The 24,675-nt window shown below is 44.7% G+C and overlaps 1 protein-coding gene across 1 annotated transcript in view; it reads left to right on the top strand.

The window, feature by feature from the left end:
- Positions 1-24,274, top strand: part of pdzd8 (PDZ domain containing 8) — a 33,936-nt gene extending 9,662 nt beyond the window's left edge. The window contains exons 2-5 of the mRNA XM_030378846.1: positions 554-679; positions 3,928-4,030; positions 18,535-18,697; positions 19,116-24,274. Coding sequence (XP_030234706.1) covers positions 554-679; positions 3,928-4,030; positions 18,535-18,697; positions 19,116-21,475 — 2,752 coding nt within the window. The 3' untranslated portion in view covers positions 21,476-24,274. The remainder of the gene's footprint in view (positions 1-553; positions 680-3,927; positions 4,031-18,534; positions 18,698-19,115) is intronic.
- The last annotated feature ends 401 nt before the right edge of the window (positions 24,275-24,675 follow it).

Raw genomic sequence — 24,675 nt, 5'->3', positions numbered from 1 at the left:
GAAGTATACTGGGTGTGTTGGCTTGAAAAACTGAGAGATTGCATGTCTGTGGCCTTGGTGGGTGTGTATGTGTTTCCTTCCATAGAAGATCACATGTCTCAATGTTTCTCAACAACCTACCAACAACCAAATAGTCATATTCTCCCCTTGATCTCTCTCATCCTTCTGATATATGAAGCATGTTCAGTATTGTTGTTGTATTCGATTCACAAGAAGCAAATAAAGTTCCTCTACAAGGTTCTTATCAGTTGTCTGCTGGGTACTAATTCTGTGAGGGTAAAAGTTGTATTCTTTATTCTTGTATTCTGAAGTCTGGTCTGTAATTGTCTGGCTTGTATGCGAAGTCTGTAATTGTCTGCCTAATGTGAAGTGGGTCAAAAGTGACTTCTGTCACTATTGACACCATGCCAACAAATCAACATCAAACAACAAAAAAGTGATCATTGTAGTGGAAAAGGGAAACGGGTTTAAACTTTTGTTTAGGTTGTGTGGCTATACGGACTAGCAGAGTGTTAGCCTCCCCTAACCTCCTTCTCTCCTCCTCCCCCTCCAGATACAAGCCCTTCTTCCCGTTCCAAGTCCAGCCGCCCCTGGTCCCGGCCTATGACGCAGACCTGTCGGTCCACGATGACGCACTGGTGGAAGGCCGGCTCAGGGTCTCCCTGATCGAATGTAGCAGGTAAACAAACCCTGACCGCTGACTCTGTGAACTTTAACCTTCTCATTTTCTCTTTCTGTTTGAGAGGAATTCACCTTTTTCGATTAAATTATGTTTTCAGAGCATTTTCTGGTGTGTCACACAAAAGAGATGCCACAATGAGAGACACTACTTTTCAAATAAGTTTCTGGCCCTATTTTCTACCTATTTTATAGCTAAGCGTTGTCAAAATGATCGATATTAAACTTTTGGGCCGTTTGATCTGGTCTGTGGCATATGTTCACTGCTCAGACTGTGTGATGGGTTCACATCCCTGCATGGGTTCATGAAAAACGAATTTGATCCTTTGTGGTATGGTCTAGGTATGACTCTGAGTTGTAAATGCTCAACACGTGGTTTATTATGACAGACACAAGGTCAACAAGCTTGATTTCTTGAGATGGTTCATGAAGCATCTCTCGAACACAGGTAAGAAAACAGTTTATATTGGAAGTGGGCGGAATGGTAAATAAGCCACACCTACATGTTCTAATTTAGCCAGGTAAAACTTTGGTCTGTCTTGGCTTTAGCGGAAATGGCAAAGAGGCCATGTTTGTAGTCTTTAACCTATCTACAAACTCATAAATCCTTATATGGTGTTGTCCATTATGGGAAGAAGAAACCATTCATATCTGTTGTTAGCTTGAAACATGTCATCAGAAGAAGCAGACTCAGATAATTAACATCAGGCTCCCGGTGTCAGACCTTCGCCACGCGTTTCTCCCCAAGAGGTGAACCGGATGCATCGACCTGGCAGGCTTCATGGGAGTAGCCCTGATCACAACCCTCTTCTCATGCAGTAAAAGAGGAATTGAAACAGACTTTATTATTAAATCTTTGTTCACTCTAACGGGAAATACCATTTACTGCCCCGCTTCACTTTCACTATAAACTCCAACACTGATTTATGGATTAACGGTTGGTCTGATTGTAAACATTTTAAATGGCAGCAACTGCGTTTAATAGTAAATGTGTCCCAATATCTGGTGACCGGATTGGACGGCAAGTATTTTGAATCAAACAATGCTTTAGTGTGGTCAACTCAAAATACAGTCACTGCATTGCTAGCTCCTCCTCACTAATTATATATCTGATATTTTTTCAGTAATTATTTGTTTATTTGTATAAACCATGCTGTTCTTTAAAGCCCTTGGTGGCAAGTACAGAAAATAAATGCAAGCAAAACACAACGTAGGTTAAAGGATTGAATATTAAGAAACGTGCATTGATACACCTTTTAGATTTTACGGATAATACACACAAAATGCAATTAAAATGTACATAAGATATTGCGTACACATTAAATATCCATCACTTTACAGTATGTAGACAAGACATGCTACTGCTTTCATGGATCGGTATTTTCCAATATTTCTGGTCCATCATTCTTAAATAGCTAACACTGGTGCTGCAGGCCTCTTACGGTATCCCTCAGAGTAACCCAATCCACAGCCCACAAAGCTCAGGCAGGGCTACCGCCACACTGTCTCTGATGGACTGTTCCCATCCTCGCCCGCCTATGCACTCTGGCACGCACACACACGCATGTCACACTCAAACACACACACTCTTTCTCTCTTTTATATGGTTTGCTTATTAAAGTTTAATCCTGACTGACTCCACACTATCACAAACCTTGTGAGGCCTTGTCTGCGGTGGCAGACAGTGTGTGAATAGGGAAGTGAGCCGTTTGTGTGTGTGTCTGTGTGTGTGTTTGTGTTTGTGCGTGAGCGTGGTTTTTCGGTTGAAGTGCATTAAATATGTATTCTCCCTTAGTCCCTATCGGTCTGTCTTAATTGTCTGTGCATAATGCAGAGGTTATAAAATTGATTAAGAGATGCCAAAGTAGACTTGCACGTAAAATAATAAAAGTTTTTTGCAAACCTCCCTAATATCTTTTAGTCGGTCACACTGTGCATCTAAATACCAGCTGCTTTACCAGTACATTTATTTTAGATTTGTCTCAGCAGCTGCAATTATTAAACACCAGTAGTTTCCAGCAGAGGGAGACATACGCCGTGTTTATTTCAGCAGTTGATTGGCACTTTGCAAACACCAACCAAGCAGCTTACTGAACAGAGAAGAGAACAGAATGTGCCGGTACCAACAATAATACTAACATTATGAGGTGGAATCAGTTTGTTGAGAAGCTAATCACAATTATGGGCAAATAATTGTAAATGTTGGGAACATTTTACTATTGGGTTTGCACAGGTATCGAAAAATATATAGAAATTATAAAAACTTCTTCTTAACTTTAATAGAATATCGTTCTGTATATTTTGTATATGCATATTTTATTTATTTAAAGATTTTTTTGACACATTATCTCACAGTAGTAGCCTACTACTTATTTGTATTTTGCATTTATATTTATGCTTGTTTGATTTTATTTCTACTCAAGATAATCTATCATCAAGCAAACAAACAATTATCGATACAGTAATGGGAATAACTTTCGAGACTTGCGTGACTTAATGTGCATTTTGTCATTTCGCATTCTCCATGCATGACTGAACATGTATTTAAATACAGGGGATGCTCTGTTTTTCAAGGGGAGGTCAAACTTGACTCCTTTTGATTTTACTGTCACCTTTTATTATTTGTATGTTAAGGGGCTTTGAGTCTCTCGCCTTTGCTCGTCTAACCCTGTTATTTAGTAAAATAACCACATGTTTTGATATTTATTAGCGTATTATTTTTTAGGTCTCAATAAATCACACTGCAATGATGCAGTACATGCCACTATGACATTTTTAAGGTGCGTAGCTATTTCATTAGAACCAAAAACATTACATTACATCGGCTGCAAGAGCAATCTGTTTTAGTCCAGCAGGGCGCGTCAGTGGTCCGTTTTTGTGTACCTCATCGGTTTGCTCTGTGCAGTAGTTTAATCACTTGACGCATGAATTCTGTCGTAGTTCATAAGGTTTAAACAGATGTTATGGCTGCCAGAGTCCTCCATTAATATTGGGATTTCCGTGGGAAATTGCTTATTAGCTATAATTATTAGATTATTTTCCTCAGATCGTATAATGTTTATGTGAAGATGATATATCGTAATTTGTTCAGTGATTTGTGACAATTTGCAGGCCATCTACGTTGGCCTCAGAGGGCTACCCGGTTAACGTAGAGACCACGGCAGCTGTTTAAAGCAGAACTATAACTTTGACTTCAGACATGTTGCATTAGGAATCCATTGGTGTAACACGTTCTCTCCCTCCTCCCAGGCTGTTCATCCTGGGCTCGTACGACCGTGAGACCTACGTCCACTGCACCCTGGAGCTTAGCAGCTGTGAGTGGAAGGAGAAGACCAGGAGCTCCATTAAGAAGGTCAGTGTGTCACATACTCCTCCTCCCTCTTGTTCTACCTGTCTTGTGTAAAATGTCCCCAGACACTCCCTGTCTAAAACTCAACCAATGGCGCTGTTGGCTCACTGTAGTTTCATGTGTGAAAAGGCCCCCCATTTCGTTTTCCCACTACGTGTTATGAGTTTCATAAGCCCTTACAAGCAACCAGACAATCAGGACGTTGGTGAGATCTCACATGGGGAGTGTGCACCGAGATGTAGGATAGCTAGATACGAAACATACCAGCCCACCCAGTGGTCTCTGCTGACTGGCTCTATCCATCAGGCATCGTGGTGGACCACTCCCACCTGTGATGTCACAAATGGGTGTATTTATAAAGTAATTGCTGATGAACCTCATACCTTGCGATGCCCTTTAGAAAATAGAGAATATGACAGGTTTATTTCTAATGTCGTGGGAAGGTCAACATTGGATTGTGCTTGTATTCAGAGTAATATTAAATGATCTGGAAGCCTTGCTTTCAAACGATCACTTGAAGATCATTAGAAGTGATCTAGGTAGAGACATTGATGTTATGTCTACATTGTAGTCTTTAACCTATCTACATGCCTGCCACACGGTAAAATCCCACATTTGAATTCATCCGATTTTGATGCCAATGGTTTTTGGTTGAGGAGGCGAAATTGAGTTAAAAAGGTGAACGAGCTAATTTTCACGTGATGTCTCTAATCAGCAGTTTGATATGATAGCGAGTGATACTCGATGACACCTGTGACGGATGCAGTAGTGTCTGAACGTAAATGTCAGCTCTGTTGATTAGCGGAAACAAATCAAAAATAATAATTATTCCCGACCCCTAACTCCCCACTTACCCTAGCAAATTGGATTCCCTCCATGTGGCATTGCCATTTTAAACTGCAAAGGAAATCCAGTAAACCCGCTTCTAATTGCAGCAATTTAGAGATATTAAAATTACAACTTCGGCTTGGCTAGGAAGTGACTAACAACCATGGGAAAGTGAAATGTCACGACTGATTGTGTCTCTACAAGAAGGGGATGTATCTTTTAATCTTTTGCCTGTGGCACTCGTGTGAAGGACATTCGTATTGTCCATAAAAGGAGATTGTGAAATTTGAACCACGGAGGAAGGCATTGTTGCTGTTTGACAGTCGTTTTGGGGTACAGTCTACTGTTCCGCCATCAGGGGGCAGTTATGCTTCTTATTTTGATTCTGCCTTGTTTTGCTGAGCTAAAGATGAACTGTTGCACTACCCTCTCTCACATGTGGAGTGATATTAAACACTAGGTTTGATTCCACCTTAATAAAATGCATTTTGGAGGCCCTATGTAATATCAGAATGTTTGTAAAGATATTTGCATTTGTTTTTGAGTTTCATACAAAAAACTTTTTCAACAGTCTGATAAAAATCTAAAATCTAACAAATTGAATATCCACCAAAGTGCATTGAAAAATTGCTTGACTCAAAGCTTTTTCTGTCGCTCATAGTGAGGGTTTATTTTGAAATGCTGAACTTTTGCGTGACTATAGAACCTCCCGCAGTCTTTCTCTCCGTATCTTGACAGAAATGGAGGTTACAGCTCCGCTCTGAAACGCTCACTTTGAGCTTCAACTGTCGCTGCTGCTTGGCGACCAACATGGCCGCCGCTTCTGAAGGACACTCTCCTCCCCTCTCCCCTCCTCCCACCCTCTCCTCTCTCGAACCACTTCAAAGGTGTGTGTTATTGGTGCAATAGATGCAGATGCAGGCTGGCATTTGGGGGTGGTTTACCAGACCTCTCCAGTCCACTGTTCCCTCTAGAGCCAGGATTACAGATACTACACCGGCCAGAAAAGGTCACTCCTACTCCCCCTCCTCCCCCATCCACCTCTCTCTTGGACTCCTCTGTCTCTTAAGTATCCTTCCTCCTCCTCTTTCTCCCTTCTTCCTCCACCCAAATAAGGTGGATCAGCAGAGGTGTGTGTGTGTGTGTGTGTGTTGTGTGTGTGTGTGTGTGTGTGTGTGTGTGTGTGTGTGTCCGGGTACGTCAAATGTTTTGTCGAGGTTTCCTGTACCTTTGGTTTTTGAATCGAGAAGAAAGACTTGCAGCTGGCAAACCGGCTCACTCACTCCCACATGCGCACTTGCCTGAATGCACACACAGTTGATAATGATAATATTGGCTTTGAATGGACGACATTGGCTGTGTGTGTGACTGTGTGTTATTGTCTGGGTCTGTGTTAACGTGTTATTGTGACTCTATTTGTGTGTTTTTGTGTGTGTGTGTGTGTGTGTTTGTTGATAATGTGTGGACAAAGCTATTGAGTGTGTGTGTCGTCTTGTATTTGCTTGGTGTTATTACTGATGGCCGTCCGATAGTGCGTCTGCCGACCTTATTGGTCGGAGGCACACACGCACGCACGCACGAACGCACGCACGCACACACACGCAGTCCAATGACTCAATACCCTTATGGTATCCACTCCAAATTAAAACATCAATCCACACATTTTTTGATTATAAATATATTGTGTTTAAGCCTCTAGTCTAGAGAATAGTGTTGCAAAGGTTTCATTTAAAAATGGTCCTGGTATGACGTTTTAAGACATGGATGGACAAATCAATAAGCATAACCGCCAGCTTCATTACCATATGGAGCACTCTAGTGAGGATCAGGGATAGTGAGAACATCTATGGTATTACGTGGTGAATGGAGCAGTGTGGATCAGTTTGTGAGTGGGGCATGCTTGGTGGTCTTTCATGAGCACGGCGTCTCGGTTAAGTTATTGTATCGCCGTGGTATTACAGACACAAAGACACGCACACAGACTTCCTGTCTAGTATGGTCTTCAGTCCTTACATTTTCTATGAATGGTTTACAATGCAGAAGGATCCTTTTATTCCTATATTTCCTACTGGCCTGTTTGCTGTTTGCTTAGAGTACGTCACTGTATATTTTGTTTGTGTGCGTGTGTGCCCCATTTCAGGTGTGTGTGTGTGTGTGTGTGTGTGTGTGTGTGTGTGTGTGTGTGTGTGTGTGTGTGTGTGGTGTGTGTGTGTGTGTGTGTGTGTGTGTGTGTGTGTGTGTGTGCGAGCATTATGTTTCCCTTTTGAGCTGGTTTATTTGTGTGTGTTGTTTGCACATCTGCGCCACTGATTCCATCATTAACCTGAGCGTTGATGTCTTCTGACAGCTTGTCAGAGCGGAAGTGTGTGTGTGTATATGTGTACGTGTGTTTGCGTGTACATGTTTGTGGGAAGATATGAACAGTTCAGTTCATGTCAACCCTTGTAAATATCTGTGTCTGGCTGAACAATGTTTTATATGGAATATACAAGTATATAGAAATCTAAATATAGCCAAGACTTTCTAATATTGAAATCTGCAATGATGACTTTTTCCGAAAATGTTTCATTTGCATGTATAAATAACAATGATAAGGCTACTATAAGTTAAAAGCATCATAAGTCGACTTCAAAATCGTATTTACAAATGACAAAGTAAAATATTAATATTTGTTGAAATAGTAAAGCAAACATCACATACTGATGATGCTGATAGTGGCTGATCATAACGTTGAGACCAAAATTGAAGTAAACATTAGATTCTTCGATTTTAGAAGCAATTTTCTGTCACAAAAATATTAACAATGACCCTTAATGACAATAGTATAATATAAGTTCCTAGGTCACTATAATATAAAACAATGATACTTAATGATGATGGTTTAATATTTGTTCTTGGCCCACTATAATGTTAAAGGTCCCAGGGCATGCCACCAGGTGTGGTGTGATTAGCCGGTACAAGCCGTTTTGGAAATCTGCCCCTTATGACATCCCAGGTGGGCGTGTCCACCTAGATGTGTGCTGGATAGATCAGTCTTCCAGCCTACCCAGTGGACTTTAGCAAACGTTGCTCATCTCTCCATCACACATCTAGGTGGACACGCCCAGCTGTGATGTCACAAGGGGCAGATTTCCAAAACGGCTTGTAGCAGCTAATCACACCACACCTGGTGGCATGCGATGGGACCTTTTAATATTTGTGCTAGCTCAATGGAAACACTTGTGGTTTGGCATAGGTGAGGGGGCTGTAGGGGTACATGAGACTGAAAACGCTCAGTCAAAACAACAGCAGTGAATACAGAGGAACGTTCCTAGCCATCTCGGTATGTGGTCTGGGGTGTCAGGACTTTTCCTGGGTCCCAGCCATGGAAACCAAACGTCTGAGCTTCCTGCAGGCCCTCCAGAAGACCCCCTGTGGTCGGAAGGTCACAGCGTTGAGATTAAGACACACAAACATCTTGAAACCCAGGGGAACGGATCCGTCCTCACAGATGTTTTTGAGTGGACTTCATCGTGCATCTCTAAGCGTCTTTCTACATGGGCAGGCATGCACGCAGAGCTTTAAAGTACATCAATTTGAGTTGTTGTTGTTCATAATTTATGAATGAATTCATAAACCTATCAAGTCTTATCGTCTTGTTATAGTTCCTGACATGGAGATATTTATTTAATTCCTCCTTTACTACGTTTTTTCTTGGTTCACATCAGAAATAGCCGGAAAATATGAGCTGGGAATCTGGTTATTGTGTGACAGCTATTTGTCATTAATGATATATTATAGACTAAATCTGCGTTGCCATAAGCAAAAAATACTGTAAAACCATTAGGGTTAATGAGCAGTGTTTAGTTGTTAATTGTCCACCCTGGTAAGATAAGATAACACTTAATTAATCCTACGAGGCAAATTTAGCTCGGTGCTCGGGCCGAGCCATATGGAAGACTAACTTGGTGTGATACTCATGGAGGATCTTTAGACGAGCTGATGGCTTTTCTGGGATTTTCCCTGGTCTTGGCGGTGGTCTACGGCTGAGCCATCTGTTGCGGTTCCAATACATTCAGATCTGATTTGGTGTTGCTCCAATAGCTCTGTTGGAAGAGATTGTTGCATCTTCTGAATGGAGGAAGTTTGAGTTTCCAGGATATAAATGGCTGGCTAGCTCCTACCACAGACGGTAGAATTCTAAGCAGAGGCTTCTACCAGTTGAAGTTCAACCAGCCACTGAAGCTCTGACCGTGGTACTGATCCACCCGTGGTTAAACTTCGGCGACAGCAGTTAAAGCAGGCCCAATCCCAGTATTATCTGTCCTAAGTCTACCTTCCACCCACAACCTGTAGCCTTCCTTGAGGAAGGTGTCATAACGCTTTTCATCTTCATTGCTCAATTATATTTAGCTAGAAACATCCATGGTATGCAGTGTTTCCCCTAGAATTTTTTTTAGGCCCGGTGGTAAGAGCTGATAGTGTGATTTTTTTTATACATTTTTCACGGGATGCCACGGGATGATCGCGTCGTCCGTTGCCGGGCAGGTTTCAAAAAACATTCGCGCTCATGTTGCCAAAGACGAAATAACATAGTACAGTTAACGGATCGCTAGATAACACTTGTTTTTACTTTATATTTGTATTGTATTTCATTTTTTTATCAAATTTAGCTGGTAAACTGAGTGTTTAAAGCGGGTTTCAAAAAACATTTGTGTTCATGTTGCCAAAGACGAAATAACATAATACAGAAAACGGATCGCTAGATAACACTTGTTTTTACTTTATATTTGTATTGTATTTCATTGTTTAATCAAATTTAGCAAGTAAATTGAGTGTTTAAAGCAGGTCAAGGACGAAATAGCACAATACGGATCGCTAGATAGAAGGTTCGCAAATGTTCGTGAACCTTTCACGTCATTCGAAAGGTTCTAATCATCTGATCATCTGTTGCCGGGCAGGTTTGGAATGGATTACGTATTGATGACGCGCCCGGTACAAATTTGTCAGCCGGTACAAATTTAGTGTGACAGTGCCATGCTAATGATGATATTAATGGTGTCAGATTGTCCGTTATGATGGGGCATAATCTGCGCACGCGCGACACCGCATTATTATTATTTTTTTCATTTTTTCATTTTTTTTTTTTTTTTTTTTTTTTTTTTGGGCTGTTGTTGGCCTGGCGGGGGCGCTCGTTGGCCTGGCGGCCCGCCAGGCCTGAACAATGGTAGGGGAAACACTGGTATGGGTTCCTGCCCCGTCTAGACAAGCTTCTGTAGTGGTGTTGCTTTGAGTTTGTGAGATTTCATTAAGGGGTTTGAAATCTGACCAATTCTCCATTGTGGTCCTCTGGGAAACGATTAATTATCTCTCATCCTGTTCATTATTATTCATTAATTCTATCACAGCAGCAAACATTTCAGTCCCTGGGAAACAATAGTTTATCTAACAGTGAGCAGGGTAACACTTTACAATAAGGGTGGATTAATTAGTCACTAATTAACATTAATGAATACAGTAATTTGTTTTATTATATGGCATTAGCATAAGGGTTAGGTTTACGGGTGGGGCTAGGATAAGTCGGTTAATTAATGACTAGTTACTGTAATGCTTATTACCGCATTAGCTAATATTACTTAAGGGTGCATTAACGTAACTAATGTGCATGATGCCTAAAATATTAGAATTAAAATATGATTGCATATTTTATTACCTAAAATTAGTTAATAAAAGAGTTGTTTTAATTAAAGTAACTTCTTATTTAAAATAAACAGCTAAATAATAAGTTAATGCTTTATTAAGGTCAAGTCCATTTGATTTGTGCACTCCTTATTCAGATGACATCACTACAGTTACAGTCTCAAAGTGCATGAGGAGACCCATCACAAATCCAAAGGATATAGCATCCTGCATGAATGTAGGATGTTAATCTGCTAAACATCTATACACACCAGTGGTTCTGAGAGCCCAGTTTGTCTTCTCCATAGCCCGGTCCCAACAGGGGGCTGCGGCCAATGGGATCGTCTGGAGTATTATCCAATAACGGCTGAAGCAGGCCATCAGCGCCAACAACGTTTCGTCGTTTCTGTTTAGCGGACTAAATCAACCTCTAATAGCCACTGGGGATGCCTGGCCACATAGCTAGCACTGAGTGGATGGAAGGAAAACACAGGAGACGCCTGTGTTTTGTTCACCTCAACAACAATCAATTCTCAGGATTGTCAAGCCAATACGTACATGACGACAGCGCCGCCCGGGCAGGTATGTGTCTGGTCTGATGCTATGCTGCTAACGCTCATTATGCTAACCATTTCCTGCGAGGGGTCGCCAGTTCGATGCTCATCCTTCCTACACGCCGGGTTAGCTAACCAATCAGGGGGCCTAACGTGGCTATGCTTATAGTAAAGTGTGTGTGTTGGTGTGTGGTGTGTGTGTGTGTGTGTTGTGTGTGTGTGTGTGTGTGTGTGGTGTGTGTGTGTGTGTAATGACACTGTTCACCATCATTTAATTGCTAGATGTTCCTCAAATATTCTGCGATTATCTAATATCTGTTTCGATACCTTATACGTTTCTAATGGTGAAACAACTCAATACTTAGCGTTTAGGGAAAACGTTTATTGGCCTGCTGGATATTGGCCAGCTTTAACAAATGTTATCAGCCACATCTGACAGCAGGCACTGTGTTGTGTCGGTTTTCCAACATATAAATTTCATGTAAACTGATTATCTCTGACGTGAACATTAATGACACTGACGTCTGTACGGTTTGTTGTTTTTCAAATATAAAGCAGCAAACAGAAAATACAGTGATTATCAAAAGAATTACTGTGCAGGGGCAATGGTAAAACCAGAACCAAATAGAATACAACTCAATTTGTTGTCGTATTCCCTCCTCCTACACACTCTGGCTGATGGGGGAGGGTCCGAAGGCTGGTCTAGAAGACATGTTCTGTACAAGAGCAAAGGCTGGTTGTTGCATCCCTCCCAAGTACCTTGGGATCTCTGTTTTCTTTGTTAAACTAAATAGATGTTAGTTAGTCAATTCTGTAAAAGTGGATCAGAAAAATGTATTACATTGATACATATTGGGACGGTCTGTGCTTGATGGATTTGATTTTTATCTTTTTAATTGTATGATATACTTAAACTAGAAAGAAATGTATTGATAATGTCTGATTTGAATCTAGTAATTGATCAGTAATCGGTTTTGGGGATCTCACAGGGATTCTGGACTGCAGAGGTTTCCTTTGATGGGTTGGCGGAACAGTGGCCTTGTTGATTCTTTTTGTACATTGCCTCACATTGAGATCCAATAGGACTCAATGACGTGCATTATTCCCAATCCCTCACTCCGATATGAAGTGACCCACGATAAGGATCACATTATAGGGATCCCTATTGTAGGCGTGATTGGATATCAATTTCAGCGAGTAGTAAGAAACCGTAATAAGTGCGGAAGACTTGAAACTGTTAATACATTATGGACAATCCGCCAAAGAGATAGCTAGCCAGTTGAAACACCAACTTGATGGACAAGCCGCTAAGGTGCTAGCAAGCTAGGCTCAAACACCAACTTGATGGACAACCCGCTAAGGACCTCGCCAGGTTGAAATGCCAACTAGATAAGGAAAAATTGTTTCCTGCTCTCCTTCAGAACATCCTGTGTTTGTGTTCCCCAATGTCGTCTTTCATTTCCTTCTATTTTTTTCCTGCCCTTGCTTCACCGAGAACGGGAGGAGGGTGTCACGGTGCGATAACGGAGCGTATGCTTTCCAAGGAAAATGGAGGAAAGAAACCCTCACACAAATGGGACTGTGCACGGGCGTTGTGTGGTTTCTACACATATTTAAGTGCAAATTTTGCAAACTAGCTTTTGTGTCCAGCGCTCTACTGCCGGCATCGTCTCCATAACAACTCCCTTAGCCTTTTTTCATTTTTTTTTACTGCTTTTGAAAGCCAGTCCCTCAGGATGAAAGCACAACTTGAAATCTATAATCACAACGAAGCCACACACACACACACACACGAGTTGGAGACACCGTGAGCTTTGTCTAAAATAAATTGGAGAATTATTCGAGGCACAGAGGTTCATTCAATCACGCCTTTGATCATATTTGATCTCTGGGACGACGAAGAGAGATATTGCTGTCTTCTACAAGTGGGAGGTAAAACATGGGCTGGAAGGTAAATAATACACACTATGAAGACTGAAGAGTGAAACAAATAAAACTAAGGGTCCAAACACAGTCAACACGCCTGCTGTACTGATGCAGTCCGCATCTTAAAGTGACAACTAATGTAAAAAACGACATTTCGCAATGTGTATTCCATAAGCTGTTCCCATTTTCTTTTAAATGCAACAGGTTGCGATTCATCGATAAATGGCTAACTAAACGGAACATACATTGATTATATAATCACATTGGGTTCTGTTGACGATGGGCATTTGCCATGATCGGTGACATTTTACACACCTAATGACGAATTGCTCATTAAAAACACTTTGGCCGGTGAACCCATAGGATAGGGGTTCATGTGTTCCAGGAAGAGAGGGAGAGCTTTTAAACCCCTCCCTTAACCTCTTTCTGAGCGCTGAGGCCACCATCTGCTCAGCCACAGTTTCTGTTCCATTGGCCCTCAGGCTCCATTAAAACAATGGATGACTTGCCTCATGTTGAACCAGGGATAGTTACAAGTGGGCTAGAGCTGCGTGTGTAAATATATTGACACACACATAGACGCAAGCACACGCACTCATAAAGAATAATCAATAGTATGTCGAATCCTTACATTGAAAGTAATCAAAGTATTTGAAAACGTTGGATTAAAAGGGACTACAGTACATGTCATTAAAGGTTACCGTTTATCCAGAGCCGTCGGGGCAGAGAAGGGAGAAGGTGTGCGTGCGTGCGTGCGTGTGTGTGTGTGTGCGTGTACATCCACTGTTGATCACACCGTGATGATTCTCCTTCCTCTCTCCCCTCCTCCCTCCTCCTCGCTTCTCTCCTCCCTCTCCCACTCCTCCTCCTCCCAGCAGCAGAGGCACTGGTGTCTCTAATTGAATGTGGCAGCGATTGGGGCCGTGTGTTGCCTGTGGGGGACTGCTACCCTATAACCATACACAAATGGATCTGACATGTGCTATTAGATTAGATTACCGGCCTGCGCGGTGACAGAGGGAAAGGATTTTCTCCTCCGTCCAGTGGAGCGGCTGGCCATGACTCCGGCCGAACTAGAGCTCAGTCCTACGTCCAAGACCTCACCCTATCAGCTTCATCCTCCCCTCTCCTCTCCTCCTCCTCTTATTCTTCTTCCTTCTCTCTCTTCTTCTCCGCCACCTTCTCTTATTCTTCGTCCTCTGCTCCTCCTCATCCTCCTCCTCTCTCGCCCTCTCTCCCCCTCTGCTCCTCCTCCCCTCTCGCCCTCTCTCCTCCTCCTCTGTTTCCCTCTCTCGCCCTCTGCTCCTCCTCCCCTCTCTCCTCCTCCTGTTTCCCTCTCTCGCCCTCTGCTCCTCCTCCTCTCTCAACCTCTCTCCCCTCTGCTCCTCCCCCTCCCCCTCGCTCTCTCTACCCCTCTTCTCCTCCTCCTCCTATCTCGCCCTCTCTCCCCCTCTGCTCTTCTGTCTCTCTCCCCTCCTCTTCCTTCTACTTTTCCTTCTCCTCTCAGGCCCTGAGGTGAGCTAGCTGCAGCCAGCTAAGGCAGGACTCACCTCCCTGCAGCCAGAGGAGCAGCTCCCTCCTCCCGACTGTGTTCAGGTGTTTACTGAAGAGGTGTTTCTACTGGGGCCAGGGTGTTCAGGTGTTTACTGAAGAGGTGTTTCTACTGGGGCCAGGGTGTTCAGGTGTTTGAAGAGATGTTTCTACTGGGGCCAGGGTGTTTCTGGGCATTTAGCTGATCTGCTCTGCACACTGTGGAACTCTCACTCCATCAACGAGTTCGCAAATCACACACTGTCACAACTTTTAAACTTCTTGTTCGTCCCCTCCTTTGCACAGCAATTCATGTTGGAGCTGTTCCTAGTTTCTCCGTGTTCACTCTATATTTAGTTATTATCTCTCTATCATTTGTAAATATTTCCTGATGCTTCTTGGTGTGTGTGTGTGTGTGTCGGGGGGGGGGGGGGGGGGGGGGGGGGGGGGGGGGAACTATCTTGCGGTTGAGGTCGGAGCAATGGGGTGGAAGTGTGTGTGTGTGTGTGTGTGTGTGTGTGTGTGGGGGGGGGGGGGGCAGCCATTGGAACACATTAACCTTTCATCTTGCTCTCTGCTCCCTCGCGAAGATCAAAGCCCCCCCCCCCACCCCCCAACCTCTGTCCTCTCATCCGATTGGTAGTTGCTACGCAGTGTGGTGTTAGCCTCGCGCTCCCGGATGCTGAGCCACTGCCGGGCCGCCATGCGTCTCCTGCTCGATGGTAACCACGTTAGGGGCCCTCGCCACGGCAACACGATGAAGCACCGCCATTAAAGAGTACAACCGGCTCATTGAGGGAGGGAGGGGGAGGGCAATCAGCTGGGATGGAGAGAGAATGGAAGTGTGTGCGTGTGTGTGTGTGTGTGTTTGTGTGTGTGTGTGTGTGGGTGCGGTTTGTCACGTAGCTCTTGGATGAGTTGTAACGAGCGTGATTCAATCTGTTCTGCCATCTCTGGATGCATTACATAGGGAACTTCCAACAGGAATCATATGTGTATTTAACAATGAATGAAGTGGTGAAAGATGGCTTATGATGGCGTAATTTACTAAAATTAGGAACAAACTGAAACCCTGGAGAGAGAAAGAGAGCTGCTCTGGAAGATCTGTGAGATCTGCGCTCTTTAATGCACACCTGCTGCAGAGTGTGTGTGTGGGTCTGTGTCTGGTGTGTGCGTGAGATGGCTTGAATACACCTTTTTTTCCTCTACTTTTGTTTGTTCGTGTGTATCTGTATGTGCGCCGTGTTTTTTCCTACAGTGTGTGTGTCCGCGCAGTGTGTGTTTGTGTGTGTGTGTGTTATGCATAGGTAAGGGGACAAGCCCTCTATTTGCACATCAGAAGAACAAATGCGATCGCTCTCTCATATGCTAATCACACGGCCAGCGTGGGTAGTGAGACATTTAGAGACCACACTCCAGGTGCACACACACAGACACACAGACATAAGCACACACAGACACAAGCACACATGGACACGGACACAAGCAGATACCGTCCCTCTCTCACACACACACACCTGCTGACAAGCACTATCTCTCTTTCTCACACGTACACACGCACGCGTTAACACACGTACTCACACACATCTGCTGTCATCACCCCCTCTATGGTTTCACTGGCTGTCACTCATTACACACCAATACACAAACGCACAGTTCAACTTCGGGTGTCCCAATGAGTCACCACTGGTCAGGCTGGTGTGTGTTACAACTTCTTTTATATTATTACTTTGTTAAAGGGAGCCTGAGACTCAAGCATTAAATTGCTCTTTCTTCAATTGTTGTGAATATCACAAATAAACCATCTTGAAAAACAGCCATATTCTTTATTTTTTATCATGCATTTTAAAATGAAGGCATTAAAGGCATTGACTAGTGGTGACCACATATGAATAGGGAGGACTAGATGCTTACTAATCATAACATAACATATTAGAGATATCAGTTACACAACGTGGTTAAAGGCCACAACCATCCAGTAAAACAAACCATTAAAATTATCAACCCTGTGATTATTAAACATACCCCTCCATTATGAGGTGGTTTAAAGACGACATCCTCAGACAGACAGGCTTTAGAGGGGGACCTGTCTATCTCTGTCTGTCCCCCTCCGCAAACACACTCCACTGTAATTGTCCTCTAGTGGGCGTAATTGTTGCTCTGAGCTCCCATTTTACGGGTGTGACAGGATTCGTCCTTTCCCTCTACAACTTCCCTCTTTTTTCTCACACACACTTTCTTTTGGCTATTTTAGGGGGGGGGGTCACATAGTGAATAGAATACTATGCAGTCTTTTCAAATATTTGATAAAATACAACATAATATAATGATGCCAATTTTGCCATTTGTGGAATTTGGTCTCTTGCGCCACTTTTATCTTTTTGTCCCTCTGAGATCCCTCCAACCTCTCTTACTCTCATCAGAAGGTCAGAGCCCATCCTTCAAGGCGCCCTTCTGCTGCTCATCATCTGCGTATTCACTGCTGAGCCATAACTCCATCACTCCCCCCCCCCCCCCACCAAAATGGCACTGGAGGAAATTGCAGTCGTTCATCTTAGTCTGCGTGCGTAATCTCAAGCTTGGTCTGCAAGGATCTTCATTCTTCAGACCAGAAACGCCTTTTCTTCTTTTCATTGCTCCTCCTCTCACACATTCTCTTTGTCTCTCCTTTTGTGTGTGTCTCTGTCTCCATGTCTCTCTGTATCTGTGTCTGTCTGTCTGTATTTGTCTCTGTCTCTCATTCTGTCTGTCTCTGACTCTGTCTCTTATCTATCATCACTTTCGTCTCAGAGATGGTTTTCCCTCTGCCTCAATATCCCGGCTCAGACTTCTCTAGCCGTGGTTTTTAATTGGGTTTCTTCAGTGTGTAGATAGTCTTGGGGCGTGGTGCTGATACTGGTATCAGATTGATCCAGTACCAATGAAATTTGAAATGACACACAACCATAACCAACCCCCCCAAAGTATGTGCCCGAAGTGCTCATCAATGGAAATGGCAGAAATGGTATAATAGTGCGAAGAGTTGTTTGGAAATATTGATGCTTATATTATATTGTGTGGTTTTCTCGAGTGTAATAATGTTTAAAACACATAAAATCACAGACACGTTAAAGCGTTCTGCCTTTTTGCACAGCACTGCAAACCTATTGGTTGATTTCAGAATGTAGGCCCTTACTTTACCCTAAGATGTGTCGAACTATCGATGACGGCGTGAATCGACAAATTGCATTTATTATATTTATACGTCAAGAAAGAAAATAGGTCAATACTCTTGTAGTGTGACTAACAAACCTGTCAGTGATGAAGTAGAAACTAGCGTACTTTATCGTCACCTAACGGGTCATGTGACCCGCTACACTGCTTTTTATTTTGAAGGTGGTCCGATATTTTCCTACACGTGCGTTGCGTGATACGTGACTCCAGTTCGTCATGGAAACATGGTTTTGGTGGCAGACCTCCCTTGTTGTTGCTAAATCAGTCCTTATTGTTCTTCTGTGTTGTCGGAACACACAGTGTGGCTATATATGCTCACCTCCGGCCGTCACACATCGGTCTAATTTAGTTATATTTACCCTGGGAGGGTTTTTCTGGCCATATTAGGTTGCTGTGAACACAGATTTAGAGACAATAAGGTGCTGATAGGCTATTGTTTAATCTTTCCTTGAACGGTACGTCATTACATTTCATACACTGATATACAGACATCAGGGAAGTGTAGTGGCTAGTCCTATTTACTCAGTCTACCTGCAGCATCCTTCAGCCAGGTGCCTTCCCCCCTACCTAGTCCTTGGTAACGTGGACTATCACAGTTCACCCGTTAAAGTCTGTCTCAAATATAACTAAAGATGATCTAAAGTCTCTATGGAAGAAAGCGTCTGACAGAAATTTAAAATATTTTTGAACGCTGCTGTGCTCCATGTGCACTGTACTTAACCTGCTGTAAAAGACGGGCTCACAATGACTCACTGACTCTCCCTGTGTGTGTGTGTGTGTGTGTGTCTGTGTCCTCAGACAGAGGTCTTCAAGGGGACGTGTATCAGCATTGGCATTACTTTCCGCCAGGTCCCTGCCAGCGAGGCCGACGCCGTGCACGTGTGCATCGAGACGGTGACGCCAAACTCCCCCGCCGCACTCGCCGACTTGCAGCGGGGCGACCGGCTCATCGCCATCGGAGGTGAAGAATTTTCCTTTTTATTTTGTTATATAATTGTGTCTGCCACGTGTGAAGCGCTTTAAGGCCGTGAGAGAGGAGCTTTGATACATTACAATGTATTAAGAGTATGAGGAGAGACTGGAAAATGGGTAGAAATAGAGAGGGAATGAAATATAGCCTAGGAGCACGGGTAAGAATGGAATTGTATGTATCGCTACATAGTTTTCAGAAGACACGCCAAGTACTGCAGACAAACTGTAAAATATCAATTCATTCAATATTGTTATTATGAGAATATATTTTGTATGGAAAAAAAAAAATGAAAATATGACCTTTTTAGTAAAAGTTAGTTAACCCTTTAGCGATAAGCTTGACCTCATTTCATTGTATGGTTGTTTGTGTTGCTGGAAACTCAAATCTCCTCTCTCTTCCTCCCCAGGTGTGAAAGTGACATCCTCTGTACAAGTGCCCAAACTGCTGAAACAAGCAGGAGAAAGGGTTGAGGTTCTCTATGAAAGACCAGTCCGCCATCAGAGCTACCCACTAGGTAATCTGGGGCCCCTGCATGAGGGCCTGAGCCATCTGGAGGACCCGGCCTTCATTGGTCCCCAGGGGCCATCAGGATACGAAGAAGATCCGGCCCCGATCAGCACCGTCCCAGACATGGTGGACTGCAAGGAGATTGACTCTGAGTTCGAGGAGTTGATGGTGGACTCCAAGCCGAGCCCGACCAGCAGCCCTGGTGGCGCCAACCCCCCCGACGCTAGGGAGGACTCCCTACTCACAGTAAACCAAAGCCCCAAAAGGGTCGTGGCCAACCTAGCCTCAATCTCACCCATCCTAAACCGCAAGCTTCTGCTGGTGGGGCTCCAGTCTCCTCTGAAGCCACAGCCCAAAGAACCACCGAAGCCCTCGCTGCCCAAGAGCAGCGGGGACTCATTGGATGCCGGTCCCCAGCGGCCCACCGTTCCTCCCCCGCTGCCCCCCACTCGGCCTCCGGTGCCTCCTCGACCACAGATAAAGTTGACCACGGCCTCCTCTGAAACCAGCCTGTTGGAGGTTACTGATCTGACACCAGCTACCAGCTCTGCTTTAGCAACTGCAACCACCACCTTCTCTATTGCCAGCAACCCCTGCACCACCACGTCAGAGAAGTCCCCCGAGAAGAGTCCCGTCCACACAGCCCCCGGTGAAAAGGCCTCTGCGGAGAAGAGCCAGGTCAAGGCGACGGAGCCGAAGCCAGCCATGAAGCAAGCAGAGTCCTGCGAGGAACTCTCTGCCCCTTCGGCTGCCCCCAGTAGCAGCAGGCCTGACTCAATGAAAGACAAACATTCAGAGAGCACCTGCAGCATACGAGACAGCCTGGAAGACAACACCTTTAGGGAATGCCCAGAGACCATGTTCCGCAACAAGTCAGGCCGCTGGAGCAACGCCTCGCATGTTTTGGAGGTGGAGAGGAACCATCGTTACCTTAACGTGGCACTGTGGTGCAAAGACCCTTTTAAGCTAGGCAGCCTCCTTTGCCTGGGCCACGTGAGCCTCCGACTGGAAAGCGTGGCCTTGGAATGTATGGCCACCGCATCGGCTGAGTACCAGAGCACATTCAGGCTAGTGGCACCAGAGCCCAGGGCTAATGTTAGCCGCACAGCCCTACGCAACCTGAGCACCCACAAGGGCTTCAACGAGAAGCTTTGTTACGGAGACATCACGTTAAACTTCTGCTACCTGGCCGAAGGGGAGCCAGACTATTCAGCGAGGATGGTGGAACGGGAGCGAGAGGGAAGCCTTCAGGAGGAGGACCTTAAGGACAGGGAGAGGGAACACGTGCACGTGGCCCAGCGTGACGATATGGCATATGGCGCTCTGCAGATGGCCGAGGTTCGTCACAACTTCCAGGACACCCAGTTCCAGAACCCCACCTGGTGCGAGTACTGCAAGAAGAAGGTGTGGACCAAGGCGGCCTCACAGTGCATGATCTGCTCCTACGTCTGCCACAAGAAATGCCAGGACAAGTGCCTGGCCGAGAATCCGTTTTGCGTGGCGGCAACGGACCGCCGCAGCGCAGACCCAGAGGCCAAATCCACCATTAACCGAGCAACCAGTGGCATCACGCGGCACATCATCAACACCAGCTCTCGCCTGCTCAACCTGCGACAGGTTCCAAAGACGCGCTTGGTAGAGCAAGTGGTCGACATGGGGCCCGGCACAGTGGAGCCCTCCCCAAAACACACCCCCAACACCTCTGACAACGAGAGCAGTGACACAGAGACATACGCTAGCGGGGCAAGCCCCTCCAAGCACCCCTCTGGCGGCGCAGGCATCTGCAGCGGAAAGCTGGCACGCCGGGAGGGAGGCCTGGACGACAGCGTGTTCATCGCCGTGAAGGAGATCGGACGCGACCTCTACCGGGGACTCCCCACGGACGAACGGTCCCAGAAGCTAGAGCTGATGCTGGACAAGCTCCAGCAGGAGATCGACCAGGAGCTGGAGCGCAACAACACCCTGCTGTCGGAGGAGCGCGAGGCCACGGATGCCCGCCGAAAAGCAGCGCTGGCCAAGTCCGGGGAGAGGCTGCAGGCGCTCACCCTGCTGATGATCCACTACCGGGCCGGCATCGAGGACCTGGAGTCTGTGGAGAGCACCTCGCCGTCGGAGCCGCACGGCTTCAAGGCTAAAGGCGAGGAGGATGAGTCTTTGACAGCGGCGGAGATTTATGACAGTGACATGTGCAGCCAAGTGGAAGTTCCGCCGCTGGACGACATCACCGAGGAGCAGATCTGTGTGGAGGCCCTCCACTAAAGAAGAAAGAGAGGAAAGAGACAGTGGGCTGCAGTCCGGGCTCCTGGCCCCTAGACCCGGTTTAAGATTCAGTTTGGTCAAAGAACTGTCCCTTATGGAATCGCAGGTTATTACAATGACTGGTCATCATCACATTTTGTGAATCAGAAGCAGCAGTTGAAATGGCCGGCTGTTTGTCTTGCACTGTCCCTGTTTGTTGGTGACTCTTTAATTTTGAGGGGAGTTTCAGTGATACTCTAGGGGTATTTCAGCTATACTTGATTAAGATGAGAAGGGTTCAACATTTGATTCATGCTTCTTCTCATTTGATCTCTGTGGGCAGCCTGCTGCAATTTCACATAAACTACGGAAACCCTGAAGGATTGGGGTATATGTGTTTCTAATGATAATGGCTTCATTCCTTTTGTTTTCGTGGGCTTAATGGTGGATCAAGTTCCTTCAGAACTCATCGCTGTGTGTCAGCAGAACACTAGGAGTCTTCTGATCACTAATAACTTCTCTCTTCATTAACCGCTTAACCGCTAAATTAGCTTTATATCAAAATGTGGTTATTGATTATTATGCTGAACTTGATTATTGACACGTCATCGGTAGTCATTTTATATTTATACATTATACATATATAAATAATATACATATTGAACAAACGAAGGAATTATTGATTAATAAAGGTTTGTATTTTATTAAAAGGTGCAATAGGTTGACGACGTCAGTAAAGGGAAAATGAATGTCCCAAATATTTGATCATATCGTTTGGTAATCTGAGATAGTGATGAGGAATTAGCTATACTAGTTGAGTAGCCTTACACCTTCCATCACAATGGTATGGAAGTAGGCAAGTAAATGATAAGCCCAGCCTCCCAGGCCCATCAGCATCATCATAATGGATAATGTTTGTTAAGAGAGAAGCGAATCTGATCAGGATACTGTTGGTCTTCTGACTTGAATCTAAAGTCAGACCATACCGTACTTGAGTGGAACAGTCCCTGGTTCTTTACGAGCCTCCATAGTAAATCAAAGTACACGTAGGCCTACACTGAATTGTAATCTCTTAATTCTGGACTATCAAATTAGGTCGTTTTCTTCAACTGAATTCGGTTTTCAAAGGGACGTTTTAAAGTGACTAATTGTATCACCCTCTTCATTCCATCATATGGAAAATGGGACATTTACATGTGGTTCAACATTATTCGCTATTGCTAACAAATGTTTGTTAAAACAGAATATAGTAAAAAAAGAAAGTGTCGATGTGATTATGAAATAGCAGCGGCTTGGGTGTTTTAAGCTAGCTCCTTAGAGACCATTAGAGCATGGCCCTGCCACCTGCTAATTGGCAAAATCATACGTGTAGATGCATTTAGTCATACCTCCAAACCCCGGAAGCACCCGGCTCATCGCAAATCTGGAATAAGTGTCTAGAAAACGTAAAAACACAAGAGTAAAACAATGGAGGAGGAAATCCGCCTCGACCACGTCGTGTGTCAGGGAGTCTGTCCAAAAGGTCCTAAATATCCGGAGCACTTTCTTGATGACGGTTTAGCTCCTAGGACACCTTAAAATGCTTGTTGGCTTTACAGCAATGTGTGGAACAGGCGTAAGATTAGATTTTTTTAAGGAAGTAGATAAGTTTGTTAAGTGAGGAGCACTGCTAGTCCGCATCGGCCAGGTCCGTTGCCACCCAGTTGTAGGCCGGGCCGTTTAGCACGTGTGCCGAGCTCCTTGGTTCCTAGAGGAACACCTGCCACGCCTCGTTTATTAGTTAGTCCTTTATTATTATTATCGTTAACAATAGGATAATTTAGTTGTGGGTGTGTGCGTCTCAAACCCAGCCTGCTTTCTGTGGCGCAGATATATCACTGACTGACTTAGTTTGTAATAATCACTTCTGAACAAATGGACTAACGTAACATCTCCTGCCGTTTGCGGAGTTGTCTGTGTGTGCGTGTGCGTGATGGATTAATGGACGGATGGATGGATTTATTGTAACCGGTTATGAACCGCTTCAAGTTGTTTTTGATTTAATTGTGGGACCTCCAGCAACCTTAAAGAGTTGTTGTCATATCAGGACGAATGTATCCCCTGCTCCTTTGTCTTCGTCTTCTTCCTCTGCTAATGCTGCTTGGCGCCTTCCCCCCATCCACTCTGTAGAAATCATGTCCGTTCATGTCTGCTGTTTCAGTGAAGCTTTCATAACCAAATATCATCGTTCCCCTAAACATGTTCCACGCAACAGTCTTGCTACCAAATCGTAACTACCTTCGTCGTTTCCTTTTTAAGACCGTCCACTTCGTCGCTACGGCAACGTACGCAATACTTACTGACCATGCCGAGGGACTTGGGGGAGAGGGGGGGCGGGTTGTTCGACTTCCTGTTCATCCTCCCCCCAAACCCCCCGTGTGCACGTCATGGTGCTTCTCTCAATAGTTCCTGGCTGCGCTGTTTGTCGATGTATCTCCAATTAACTCTGGTTTCGCTATTGTCATTTGAACAACTTCACCCTTGTAGTACCCCGTCTTTTTGTGCGTGGTGTTGTGGATGAGCGCTGCTTTTGACGCTGCTATTGAAGCGAAATGTGCTCTTATTTTGAAAATAATGAAACCACATCGCCATCGCCCCCCCCCTATTTTTCACTGACTATAGTGACTTCTCACGCCATTGCTTCCAGCGAGTCATGGTGGCATTTGTTTTCTTTCTATTTGTGTGTTTGTCCATTTCAGTGATGTCTTGCATCATTGTGGACATTGCCCATGTGATGAAGCTGTATTGTACATAGCCTAAATAAATATGCTCACCCTCTGATCCACTGGGTTGGTTTTGTTTAGTATAGTTTTTAGGCCTCAGTAGAGGAGATACAATTGCTTTAAAACTGTAACGTTGTCACCCCCTCCTCCACCACCACCACCACCACCACCACCACCACCACAACACACATGCAAAACAGATGCATATTTTTTTGGGAAGGAAAATATTGTCGATCATGTCTGATTCCCTGCAGGAAGCATGGTTGGACAGATTCTTGACGGAGAGATGGGGGAGAGAGAGATGGGGAGTGGGGGGCAGCATTGTTCAAGCATCTGCAAGGTAATTGGGGCCCGACGGCGAAGATGGACATGCTGATTATAGCGTGGCTGCTCCTACACGGGTGGATTTATAGTGGAACATTTCTCCACCGTCATCTCCCTCTCATTCTCCCTTTCTCT

This window comes from Gadus morhua, chromosome 15 (genome assembly GCF_902167405.1).
Source record: "Gadus morhua chromosome 15, gadMor3.0, whole genome shotgun sequence".
NCBI classification, from domain to species: Eukaryota; Metazoa; Chordata; class Actinopteri; order Gadiformes; family Gadidae; genus Gadus; species Gadus morhua.
This window is presented reverse-complemented; position numbering and strand designations above follow the sequence as displayed.